Here is a 12,854-nt window from a genome sequence, read left to right as displayed (position 1 = left end):
ATGAGGAAACCAGCCAGCCAGGTCAACAGGATGAACTAACCATGAGGACACCAGCCAGGTCAACAGGATGAACTAACCATGAGGACACCAGCCAGGTCAACAGGATGAACTAAGCCATGAGGAAACCAGCCAGGTCAACAGGATGAACTAACCATGAGGACACCAGCCAGGTCAACAGGATGAACTAACCATGAGGAAACCAGCCAGCCAGGTCAACAGGATGAACTAACCATGAGGACACCAGCCAGCCAGGTCAACAGGATGAACTAACCATGAGGAAACCAGCCAGCCAGGTCAACAGGATGAACTAACCAATGAGGACACCAGCCAGGTCAACAGGATGAACTAACCATGAGGACACCAGCCAGCCAGGTCAACAGGATGAACTAACCATGAGGAAACCAGCCAGCCAGGTCAACAGGATGAACTAACCATGAGGACACCAGCCAGGTCAACAGGATGAACTAACCCATGAGGACACCAGCCAGGTCAACAGGATGAACTAACCAATGAGGACACCAGCCAGGTCAACAGGATGAACTAACCATGAGGAAACCAGCCAGCCAGGTCAACAGGATGAACTAACCATGAGGAAACCAGCCAGCCAGGTCAACAGGATGAACTAACCATGAGGAAACCAGCCAGCCAGGTCAACAGGATGAACTAACCATGAGGAAACCAGCCAGCCAGGTCAACAGGATGAACTAAGCCATGAGGACACCAGCCAGGTCAACAGGATGAACTAAGCCATGAGGAAACCAGCCAGGTCAACAGGATGAACTAACCATGAGGACACCAGCCAGGTCAACAGGATGAACTAAGCCATGAGGACACCAGCCAGGTCAACAGGATGAACTAACCATGAGGACACCAGCCAGCCAGGTCAACAGGATGAACTAACCCATGAGGACACCAGCCAGGTCAACAGGATGAACTAACCAATGAGGACACCAGCCAGGTCAACAGGATGAACTAACCATGAGGACACCAGCCAGGTCAACAGGATGAACTAACCATGAGGAAACCAGCCAGCCAGGTCAACAGGATGAACTAAGCCATGAGGACACCAGCCAGGTCAACAGGATGAACTAACCATGAGGACACCAGCCAGCCAGGTCAACAGGATGAACTAACCATGAGGACACCAGCCAGCCAGGTCAACAGGATGAACTAACCATGAGGAAACCAGCCAGCCAGGTCAACAGGATGAACTAACCAATGAGGACACCAGCCAGGTCAACAGGATGAACTAACCATGAGGACACCAGCCAGCCAGGTCAACAGGATGAACTAACCATGAGGAAACCAGCCAGCCAGGTCAACAGGATGACCTAACCATGAGGACACCAGCCAGGTCAACAGGATGAACTAACCATGAGGAAACCAGCCAGCCAGGTCAACAGGATGACCTAACCATGAGGACACCAGCCAGGTCAACAGGATGAACTAACCCATGAGGAAACCAGCCAGCCAGGTCAACAGGATGAACTAACCATGAGGACACCAGCCAGGTCAACAGGATGAACTAACCAATGAGGACACCAGCCAGGTCAACAGGATGAACTAACCATGAGGAAACCAGCCAGCCAGGTCAACAGGATGAACTAACCCATGAGGACACCAGCCAGGTCAACAGGATGAACTAACCATGAGGACACCAGCCAGCCAGGTCAACAGGATGAACTAAGCCATGAGGACACCAGCCAGCCAGGTCAACAGGATGAACTAAGCCATGAGGACACCAGCCAGCCAGGTCAACAGGATGAACTAACCATGAGGACACCAGCCAGCCAGGTCAACAGGATGAACTAACCATGAGGACACCAGCCAGCCAGGTCAACAGGATGAACTAACCATGAGGAAACCAGCCAGCCAGGTCAACAGGATGAACTAACCAATGAGGACACCAGCCAGGTCAACAGGATGAACTAACCATGAGGAAACCAGCCAGCCAGGTCAACAGGATGAACTAAGCCATGAGGACACCAGCCAGGTCAACAGGATGAACTAAGCCATGAGGACACCAGCCAGCCAGGTCAACAGGATGAACTAACCATGAGGACACCAGCCAGCCAGGTCAACAGGATGAACTAACCATGAGGACACCAGCCAGCCAGGTCAACAGGATGAACTAACCATGAGGAAACCAGCCAGCCAGGTCAACAGGATGAACTAACCAATGAGGACACCAGCCAGGTCAACAGGATGAACTAACCATGAGGACACCAGCCAGCCAGGTCAACAGGATGAACTAACCATGAGGAAACCAGCCAGCCAGGTCAGCAGGATGACCTAACCATGAGGACACCAGCCAGGTCAACAGGATGAACTAACCATGAGGAAACCAGCCAGCCAGGTCAACAGGATGACCTAACCATGAGGACACCAGCCAGGTCAACAGGATGAACTAACCCATGAGGACACCAGCCAGCCAGGTCAACAGGATGAACTAACCATGAGGACACCAGCCAGCCAGGTCAACAGGATGAACTAACCATGAGGAAACCAGCCAGCCAGGTCAACAGGATGACCTAACCATGAGGACACCAGCCAGGTCAACAGGATGAACTAACCATGAGGAAACCAGCCAGCCAGGTCAACAGGATGAACTAACCATGAGGACACCAGCCAGGTCAACAGGATGAACTAACCAATGAGGACACCAGCCAGGTCAACAGGATGAACTAACCAATGAGGACACCAGCCAGGTCAACAGGATGAACTAACCAATGAGGACACCAGCCAGGTCAACAGGATGAACTAACCATGAGGAAACCAGCCAGCCAGGTCAACAGGATGAACTAACCCATGAGGACACCAGCCAGGTCAACAGGATGAACTAACCATGAGGACACCAGCCAGGTCAACAGGATGAACTAACCAATGAGGACACCAGCCAGGTCAACAGGATGAACTAACCAATGAGGACACCAGCCAGGTCAACAGGATGAACTAACCAATGAGGACACCAGCCAGGTCAACAGGATGAACTAACCCATGAGGACACCAGCCAGGTCAACAGGATGAACTAACCCATGAGGACACCAGCCAGGTCAACAGGATGAACTAACCATGAGGACACCAGCCAGGTCAACAGGATGAACTAACCATGAGGACACCAGCCAGGTCAACAGGATGAACTAACCCATGAGGACACCAGCCAGGTCAACAGGATGAACTAACCCATGAGGACACCAGCCAGGTCAACAGGATGAACTAACCATGAGGACACCAGCCAGGTCAACAGGATGAACTAACCATGAGGAAACCAGCCAGCCAGGTCAACAGGATGAACTAACCATGAGGACACCAGCCAGGTCAACAGGATGAACTAACCCATGAGGACACCAGCCAGGTCAACAGGATGAACTAACCAATGAGGACACCAGCCAGGTCAACAGGATGAACTAACCCATGAGGACACCAGCCAGGTCAACAGGATGAACTAACCAATGAGGACACCAGCTGTGAGTCTCTGAACACATAGGTGAAGACTTTCCCATTTCCATCCATTCCAATCCACTAACCGTTCCGTCAACATCAGTCATTACATCCATCCAACATTGCTCTAACAAACAGGTGTCATGACAAAAACGTCACTGCTCAGAGAAGACAGACAGTGTCCCAGTTCTAAATGGACTACAACATTTCTTTTTTTTAAATAAATGTCTCAGGAGAGTTTACAAGGCAGTGTTGATGATAACTCAGGACTGTTACGCATTCCTGCCTCATTTCACAGACAAACTCCAACAACTTCTCATCAGCAGTGCAAACAGGGGAGCCCCCGAGTGACGCAGCGGTCTATGGCACTGCATCTCAGTGCTAGAGGCGTCAATACAGACCCTGGTTCAATTCCAGGCTGTATCACAACCGGCCGTGATTGAGAGTCCCATAGGGTTTGGCCGGGGAAGGCCATCATTCTAAATAAGAATGTGTCCTTAACTGACTTGCCTAGTTTAAAAAAAGGTTAAATAAATAAAATACTGTGGTATTGATTGTCCACCTCATTAAAGCGGTTTGCCTGACTTGCCTGTGTTGTGGCTCTGACTCAGTAGTGAGAGGCAGCTCAGACTATTTCTAGGTCCGTAGGTTCATCACATCTATGATGGCTTTGAGACCATAGGCCAGGGGTACTAGGACTGGGGGGTAGTACCTGGGGGGTACTGGGCCCATTCACAGGGGGTATTTGAGAAGATAGGCTTACTGGTCAAATGCACGTGAGGGGGTACTTCTGGGAGACTCCGGGCAGAGCAAAATTCAGTTGGTGGTACAGTAACCAGAAAAGGTTGGTAACCACTACACTGGGCAAATAGGTCTTCTGGGCATGATGTTCACAGCAATGATGTTCTTCAACTACTCAGCTACTGCACTGTGCATGTTAGTCACAACCATAACTAGAGTCATTCATATGTAATGACATTGTATTACACAGGATGGACACGAGGAGGACTTGACACACTGATGTCCTCACACTGAGACCAGTGTACCAGGCTATCAGCCTGCAGCTCCCAGGCAAAGGTAGCTAGGCCCCTGTAGATGTGGGGAGACAGCAATGCAACATAATGATATGTCTGGAAGTGGAAACCTAGTCTTAGCGAGCATTTCTACACCACATACTGTAGCCATATGAATGGCATTCCACAGTGGGGGAGCTATAGCTCAAGTGGGACCTTTGTCGAGGCAATGGATATTGCAGGCCTATCAATATGCTTGTCTTAAATCTGTAATTGCTTTGCTGTGTAATAGCTGATAGTACCATGGATGATGACAATGTCAACATACAAACTGGTAATTGCCATCGAATTACTATGATCAAACCGTATGCCTCACATACACTATAGTCTATAATAGGGCAGAAGACCTTACCTGTGCTCATGGTAATGCTAGGTTTTCTTCACTGTCCGAGGTACAGTAGATTTATCCTCATTCAACTGCACACCTCTGGCCAGGACTGTGAGCTGCACATTGATGAAGCCTCTCCTTGCAGAAGATGCTTCCGTCGACTCAGAAGATGTAGCTTATAATAATATGTCGATGGAATTGTCTGCCGCTGACAATCTACTGACGCGCGATATCTACTGACGGCGATTCAGCGCTGACAGGCATGCACCGTGGTGTGGGTGTACGATCGCGCCCGCAGAAACATCCCTCCAGCCAGATGATGAACAGCTCCACTGCGCTCCCCGCAAACAAGGGCTTCTGGGAAATATAGTTTATACCAATAGAAACCAGTGTTAAAGTGACTCTCAAGTGGGTCTTTCTAGGACTACAATTTATGAGTTCTGCGACGCAGTGTAAACAAACCGCGTTGGATTGCACTGTGCAATAGAGCAGAGATCTGGATATAATGACGAGATGCTGATATATCCGCCCTAACAATGGGAGTAGTTGTCCCATAGGCGAAAAGGCAGGCTACAAATTTAGCTCCAAAATAAGCCCATAAAAACGCATTAGGCTTATTTTGGACAGATTTTTTTGGCGATACTTGAAACCAGTCGCTTCGCCTCGTCCACCCTGGATAGAGAAGAGGCAATGCAACAATGGCTTATTCTTCAGAGGTTGCCTTTTTGTCAGTCGGGGAAAAGGAAGATAAAACGGTCATTTATAAGCAAATGTTCTGGACACAATGCTGTAGCCTGGAGTGAAGTCTAGTTCTTCAGATATAAGTAATTCCCCCATCACCAATATTATTGTTCGCCTCTTTATAAGAGTATTATGTTCGGTATATTCTATTAGCCTATAGACATTTTACAAAGGCCTACATCACTTTTAATTATGGGGGGTAAACATGCACGTGATGGAAATGCACAATAATGGCTGTGACTGATCATTCAATTATTCATCGAGTTATTACAAATTAATTGGAATCCATTATAGCTTCAGACTACACTTCTGGATTTGAAGTCTACCATTAGAAGAAATCAATACATTTAAACACTGCGTATAAAGTACAAAACAGTTCAGGCCTGCTGTAAAGCGCTATTCAAGGTTTTAGGATTTTCATGAGCTTTTAGTGGCTCCTGGTGGTCAAATAACAGCCTCGTCTTCAAGGCTGTTTACTACAACCGATGAAAACAAATACACTATACAATGTTGCAACTAAGTTGTACGTGAAACACTGGTAACAGTGTTCATCGTAACCTCATATTTCTAAAAAACAACAACAAAAATACATAAATAACCTCATATTTCTAAAAAACAACAACAAAAATACATAAATAACCTCATATTTCTACTTCAATTGAAAGGATCAGATGAAGACGAATTTGGAATAGATTGTTCTTCATGAGACAACAAAAGCACCACATGTGAACACGGTAAGTAAACGTGAAGCTACGGCTGAATGATAGTAAAGTTATTTTGTATTTAACCAGGTAGGCCAGTTGAGAACAAGTTATCATTTACAACTAAGACTTGGCCAAGATAAAGCAAAGCAGTGCGACAAAAACAACACCTATTTGCCAGTTAGCTAGCTTTAGGTTTTAGGGAAAGGGCCATATGAATCCAGCTACAGTATGATATGAATACTAGCTTGCTAACGACGGTCCAAAGCTTGCTATATTATGTTTCGTTGTATCTTACATCTGAATGAGAGTTATTCGGTGATGTATGCTGATGCTGTTGACCAATGCAGGTCCAACATTGTTGTTTGAAAAGATCTGCTAAGGAGAGGAGAAAGGCCGGAGGTTTTCTGGCGATCAGCGTGCAGAGACAGAAAATAATGCACCTTCTTTCAGTGGGAAGATGAAAAGGTAAGCGAGTTCTCTTTTTGTATCCCCTGGCAAATATAGTGGGCCTAATATATAGACCGTTCCCGTGATGGTCACTCTAGCACAGGTGTGATTGGAAATGTTCACAAACGCGTGCAAAACAAACCGATTGTGTCCATTTATTAGCAGCACATGTAGCTAACAACATTTCCATACAGCCAGATGTAATTACAGTAGGCGCATATCATAGTTCCAATGTGTTAATGGTAAGAGCTTTATCACAGTTTCTGAAATGCATAGCTGTTCTCTTGACTGTATGCTCTCCATGTCTGTGCTTAAGATGGTGGATACGTTAAGATCGTTAACTCAGGCCTTTTACCGTAAAAAAAGAAAGAAAAAAAAGTCAGTTCCGGTCTACTTAACTGAGTGTCTCCCAAAGACACCAATGCAAAAGCTTGCTGGGTCTGGTCTACTTAGTTCAATAGGATCATCTAATTTGCATACTCCTCGCGTCCTCTCATCGCCTCCTTCTCAAAATCTCTTTGAGGTCAGAGGGGGAGGACCTCTAGCTTTTTCATCCAATGGGTTTTGAGAAGGAGAGTAGATGCGAGGACTATGCAATTGCGATTCTCCAGTTGACTTTCATTGAACCCGGGAAAAAAAAATACATTGGGTTGTCTCGCTTCCTCTTCCATCGCTGCATGTGCATACCCACTTCCTGTTCACCTTTGACATGACCAGTCACCCAACATATATTGACCTCTATACAAATTAAGTGTACTATACAAAGACAGACAAACTATAGACAACACAACAACCAAATAAATTGGCCAAAATGACACCTACAATAGCCTACAATTCCTTTTATGGAAGCCTAATTAATGCCTCTGCCTCCTCTGCACATATAGAGTATCTAACTACACTCCCTTGTTTTCACCAGGTGTGTGACATGTCTGTTTGTGTTGTAGGTGTCTGAGGCCAGGCTTAGGGCCCAAGAGGAGGTGAACCGGTCAAAGATGCCAACTTCCACCCATCAGGAGTACTGCTCCAGGTAAATATCCTACACCTGTCCAGACGTGTAAGTGGGTCTCTATCATCGTAACTATTCCGTTCCATGTTAGAGGTGGAACAGTATAGTTCCGTGGATAACAGTCCTACTGTAAGCTCCCGAGTGGCGCAGCGGTCTAAGTCACTGCAACTCAGTGCTAGAGGCATCAGTACAGACCCTGGTTCGATCCCGGGCTGTATCACAACCGGCCGTGATTGGGAGTCCCATAGGGCGGCGCACAATTGGCCCAGCGTCGTCCGGTTTAGGGGAGGGTTTGGCCGGGCTAGGCCGTCATTGTTAAATGAGAATTTGACTTGCCTAGTTAAATAAATGTTAAATAAAAAAACTCTTAAGTACCTTTGATAAGTTGCCAGACAGATCATATAATGAGTATTTCACTTGATAGTTCTTCGCACCACCTCTACATAATATTCATCCAATTAAAACAATGGTTGTTTTGTTTCTTTCTTCCCATCCAGGTTTTAAAAGTTCCTCGCTCTTCCCCCCAGGAATGAAGTTCTGCCTGGACTGTCAGCTCCTCTTCCTAACAGGAGAATGGGAAGGCCACGCCCTTCACAAGATGTCACCAATCCACAAGATGTCACCAATCCACGTTTTAAAAGTTCCTCCCCCCAGGAATGAAGTTCTGCCAAGACTGTCAGCTCCTCTTCCTAACAGGAGAATGGGAAGGCCACGCCCTTCACAAGATGTCGCCAATCCACGTTTTAAAAGTTCCTCTCTCTCCCCCCAGGAATGAAGTTCTGCCAAGACTGTCAGCTCCTCTTCCTAACAGGAGAATGGGAAGGGGAGCCAATCCACGTTTTGTTCCTCTCTCTCCCCCAGGAATGAAGTTCTGCCAAGACTGTCAGCTCCTCTTCCTAACGGGAGAATGGGAAGATGCCCTTCACAAGATGCAGGCAGATGACATCACAGAGGCCCGGCTGAGCAGGCCCAGTCTGATGCTGAAACCCTTGGAGAACAAGAAGAGTAACACCCAGTACCTGTTCGCTGACCACAGCTGTCACTTCCTGTTGGATAACATTGCCAATCGGGGCTACAGGAAGGTTCTCTGTGTCGGGACGCCCAGGTGAGGGCTTTGATTTGGACTTCCTGTCCGTCATGTTGTTTAAACAGGGGTCATGTTAATCAGGGTCAAATGTTTTGCAAGATAGGTCCACATAGTACCTCCTGCTTCATGCCTTTCCAGGGTGTTTTCTTCCACTTCGTGCCTACTGATCATGATCTGGTGTTTTAGGTTAGATTCAAGTGCTTTGTTACGCTCTTTGAGTTGTTGTGATTCGTCTTGTTGTGTTTTTAAATATATCCATCAAAAGCATCATAGCCAATAATTATGAGTACAGACGTTCTGTATTACAATGTTAAGTGTTTCTGGGATTGATTGTTATTATGTGTGATTGTTTATTTCACTGTTTCTTCCAGACTCCATGAGCTAATCAAGCTAAGAAACCAGGAAGGTAAAGGTGACCCCATGAAAAGTCTGCTACTGGCTGTAAACTTCAGGTCAGTTTTATTTGACAAGGTCACACAATGCATTGTGCAGATGAATATTTGTTATGAGTGAACAAAACCAGCATAGAAATGAGTTGAGAGTAGAGCACACACTTTGAACAGTACATGACTGTGCGTATCGAACAATGCTTATTGACATTTATGGATCGCTATGGGAGTGTTGATGTCCCGTATCTCCATATGGCTGGGCCACACCTGTCCCTCTGATGGTCTTAGGAAGCAGAACGCAGGGTACAGGGGCTCAGTGAACTGATGATGCACCCTATCAAACACGGTCGTCAGGGCTGCAGAGAACTCCTGCAGGACCTTCATAGTCTCGGCATCGTAGAACGCCAGCTTTCCCTTCTCGTAGTGCACCCACACGCCCACCCTGCCTGGCACCCCTCGCCCGCTTGCGGAGCACGACACGTGCCTGTCGTTGTGCCAGGCGGAGAGACGGCCATGCCTGAGCTCCACACACCACGAGTTTCTGTTCCGCCCCAGCTTGGCGCTTTTGTCGCGCCCCTTCCTGTCCAGGCAGCCGTAGGCCACGCCCACAGCCCAGGCGGAGCAGCAGCGGACGTCGGCCTCCCAGTAGCGTTGGCCCGTTGTCACGGCGACAGAGCCCAGGGCACAGCAGACCTTGTCGAACTGGAGAGGGTGCTCTGGAGAAGACTGGGCGAAGTCAGAGAAGCACATGCCTCGCCCTTCTCCCGTCACTGTGATCTTGCTATGGCAGGTCTGCCTGTCCATCATCACTGGGAAAGAATCTGCAAAGGATAAAAACAGAAACCCTTTCTGTATCTGTGACCACCACTTTTCCCCCAAAATCCTACCTCGATGAGATGTTACCATGTAGAGATTTGATCATAGCCTCTTGTGGCTAGATGGATAAGCAGACATAACGTTTGTTACCCAGCAACAGTGTCTTCCTGTGAAGCTGGGCCTTCAGGTCCTTGTAGAAGGAGCGTAGGGTTTTCAGAAGCTTCTCAAACCTCTCTTCGTTCAGCCGGATCTCTGCTTCGGAAGCATCTGGCTTCTTATGGCTACAGGGGGACAGACAGTTCCACATGGTCTTATCCCAATCCCAGAGTTCCTATACATTTTCATTTAAAAAAGCCTAGTCATAACATCTCAAGCAAATGAGAGAAGTTAGAGTATTGTTTTATATTTGTTTTTACCTGAGATTGTCAGGAAGATTCTGTAAAACGGAGTACACAGATTTGTTGAAATGGCATAACACTGATACTCCTGTTAGCCGACATGTGGTTAATCTGAAGTATCTAAAATCAGACCTGTTTATCGCCCCCTGTCCAAGTCTGCCCCAGGGATTTCTGGGTAGTGGTGATGCTCTTCTGGACCTGTCCTAGGTGTTGGTCCCAGCCCTTCAGGACATGGTCTAGTCTGGCGCTGGTCTCTATGCGGTCCAGCTCCAGAGAGTCCATCATGGCCTGCTGGTCTCTCTGCAGGGCGGCCCTCATGCCCTCGACCCTCTCCCTCACCTGGTGCTTCATCACCTCTGTGCTCCTCTTCACGAGAGGTGAGGAAATTGTGAAGTTAAGGGGAACCCATAGCTTAGATGCATGTCTGTTTCTGAGCCAACTTCTATGTCGTTCGCCATGACAATGACAAATGATTTAGAAGACTGGCACCAGCGCTAGGGACCTTGATGTGTTATGAGTAAGAAAAAACAAGTCTCTCATTCTAATCCATTATTTCAGCTAGTCTACGTTATACAAATGCAAGGTTAGGAAATATGGAGAGAATTCTCTATGGGTTGTGTTGCCCTTGGCTGCAGTGGCACTTATGGACCATAGGGAGGCAGTGTTGTACTCACAGAGAGATCAGCCTTGCGTTTCTTCAGAGATTGAATGTGGGCCTTAGTTCTGGTTCTTTCTGACTGCAGTTCCTCCAGGCGTCTAGACAGCTGCTCCTACAGCACAGATGGGGTTTGAGAGGACAACACAGAGTGAAACTCTCATGGATGGTTTTCTCAATTACTGCAAATGAGAATTGCTTCTGAATAGATTGATTCTCAGTCACTGCTTATGACGATCGATTGATTTTGAATCGATTGGTTTCCAAATAGCTAGTGCAAATGAGACCGTCTTGTTTAAATAAAGGTGAAATACTAGACATTACCACCAGGGAATCATTGGTAACAGGACGAGTAGCGGTTACTATCATAACATTTACCTCAGAGAGATGTCTGGATGCAGCCACCTTGCGGAGCAGCTTTGGGGAGCGAGGGTACGGCTGAACCACCCCCTCTCCAGTAGCGTGACTGTCGAGGGGGACCAGTGAGAGAGTGCCATCCTGTAGCACTGCCTGATATTCTACAAGGGGATCCAGAGCACCACTCTGGACTGAGAGCAAAGAGCCAGGGGACACTTCCAGTCTCTGGTCATCGGTTATTAGGTCCTTATCTGCCATCGCTAAGAAAGTGGTAGTCACATCAACTTCGACACACTTGAATCTATTCCCTACCACTGGGCTTTGATAATCTCCTTCATTCAAGATGTGGTTGACATTTGGAGGTGAATTCAGAATTGAATCTAACAGATGTGATGGCTGTGTGATTGTATTTCGTAAGCGAGATCGTTCCTCTGGTTTTAAGAAGCTGCAGTCTCGAGAGGCTTGTCTGTTGAGACTCTCCAGGCTCCATTATGATAAACCCTTGCACAACTTAGTCAAAAGTTTTCAAAATACAGGTACTGCTACAACTTAGTCAAATAAATATTTAGCAGGGTAGCTAGGCTAATTGCAGGATAGCAGAATGGATTCATGCATCATATAGCTCAATGCATTACATTGAACGGAATTCTTGACTCTAGTTTACCAATGCCTTCTGTTATTTAATCATAAACCCTCCTGCAGCTTTAAGGAAATGAGTTCTGTGCCCGACAATCCCAAACTAATCAATATTGGTATAGCCTAATGTATGTTTATGAGCTGTATGTATGTTTATACTCACTCTGTTCCTATGTCTCATCCGTTCTCTGTGCGTGTCTGCAAGGAATGTGTCAGACTGAACACCAGCAAGGGTGTGGTGTCGAGTAACAAGCTGATTCCTGTGTGTTTGTGTGAGTGAGTCTTACTGTTGCTCAAGTGCCCTTTCAGTGATTATCTTGCCAAGATTGGTAATGTATAGATCACACCCATACAAACCAGTGGACTTCCTGTTAAGTACAGGAGGAGGCCAGCTGCCGTGACGGTCCCACCCTAATCCTCCAGGCTCATAGTGATCCTACGTTACACAGAATGAAGGATTTAATGAAAGCACTAGCAGATATCATGTGGAAATCTTGTTTTTGTCTGTTCCAGATAGGCTTAGTTTTATGACAAGTTATGTCATTGCAACATGTTCAACCACCACTTCTTTAGAGGAGAGGTTAAAGTTTAAACCTCATGATTGTCTTGAAATTCAACATGTTCAACCACCACTTCTTTAGAGGAGAGGTTAAAGTTTAAACCTCATGATTGTCGTGAAATTCCTTTATCCAAAGGCTTGATCCTTTTTTCTTTTTATGAGTATTGAGTTCCATGTAATGTTTTTAGACAGGCAGCGAGCGGGTCGTCCAAGCCTT

At 46.8% G+C, this 12,854-nt stretch overlaps 3 protein-coding genes and 1 long non-coding RNA gene across 5 annotated transcripts in view; 1 reads left to right on the top strand and 3 right to left on the bottom strand.

Annotated features, from left to right (window-relative positions):
- The window catches only part of LOC124014470 (actin-binding LIM protein 2-like), a 121,833-nt gene extending 116,571 nt beyond the window's left edge, over nt 1-5,262 (bottom strand). Inside the window, exon 1 of the mRNA XM_046329521.1 lies at nt 4,867-5,262. Coding sequence (XP_046185477.1) covers nt 4,867-4,876 — 10 coding nt within the window. The 5' untranslated portion in view covers nt 4,877-5,262. The remainder of the gene's footprint in view (nt 1-4,866) is intronic.
- Nucleotides 1-8,308, bottom strand: part of LOC124014474 (tripartite motif-containing protein 14-like) — a 435,501-nt gene extending 427,193 nt beyond the window's left edge. Inside the window, exon 1 of the mRNA XM_046329537.1 lies at nt 8,116-8,308. The gene's annotated coding sequence lies outside the window, so the exon portion shown is untranslated. The remainder of the gene's footprint in view (nt 1-8,115) is intronic.
- Nucleotides 6,158-8,353, top strand: LOC124014477. The gene is made up of 4 exons (XR_006835029.1): nt 6,158-6,317; nt 6,635-6,752; nt 7,679-7,761; nt 8,238-8,353. It is a non-coding gene; the product is annotated as an uncharacterized LOC124014477 (long non-coding RNA).
- A 916-nt stretch (nt 8,354-9,269) lies between these two features.
- Nucleotides 9,270-12,397, bottom strand: si:dkey-219e21.4 (E3 ubiquitin-protein ligase TRIM62). Of its 2 annotated transcripts, XM_046329534.1 has the most exons (7): nt 12,242-12,397; nt 11,464-11,702; nt 11,105-11,200; nt 10,563-10,796; nt 10,449-10,468; nt 10,183-10,313; nt 9,270-10,037 (listed from the first exon to the last, which is right to left on the bottom strand). In XM_046329534.1, exons 2-7 carry the CDS (start codon nt 11,698-11,700, stop codon nt 9,418-9,420), a joined length of 1,338 nt encoding a protein of 445 aa, XP_046185490.1. In that variant the 5' UTR covers nt 11,701-11,702; nt 12,242-12,397; the 3' UTR covers nt 9,270-9,417. The 2 variants fall into 2 exon arrangements, with proteins under 2 accessions (XP_046185490.1, XP_046185491.1); XM_046329535.1 differs by lacking the exon at nt 12,242-12,397 and having other exon boundaries at nt 11,464-12,235.
- Nucleotides 12,398-12,854: the final 457 nt, after the last annotated feature.

This window comes from Oncorhynchus gorbuscha, linkage group LG25 (assembly GCF_021184085.1).
Source record: "Oncorhynchus gorbuscha isolate QuinsamMale2020 ecotype Even-year linkage group LG25, OgorEven_v1.0, whole genome shotgun sequence".
Classification (NCBI taxonomy): Eukaryota; Metazoa; Chordata; class Actinopteri; order Salmoniformes; family Salmonidae; genus Oncorhynchus; species Oncorhynchus gorbuscha.
This window is presented reverse-complemented; position numbering and strand designations above follow the sequence as displayed.

Excerpts from the sequence above, each read along its gene's own strand:
- si:dkey-219e21.4 (XM_046329534.1), bottom strand. The coding sequence starts at position 11,700 with ATGGCAGATAAGGACCTAATAACCGATGACCAGAGACTGGAAGTGTCC. Across the intron at positions 10,797-11,104 it reads AACGCAAGGCTGATCTCTCT|AGGAGCACAGAGGTGATGAA; the intron begins GTGAGTACAACA and ends CCTCTCGTGAAG. Across the intron at positions 10,038-10,182 it reads CAGGAAGACACTGTTGCTGG|ATTCTTTCCCAGTGATGATG; the intron begins GTAACAAACGTT and ends TATCCTTTGCAG.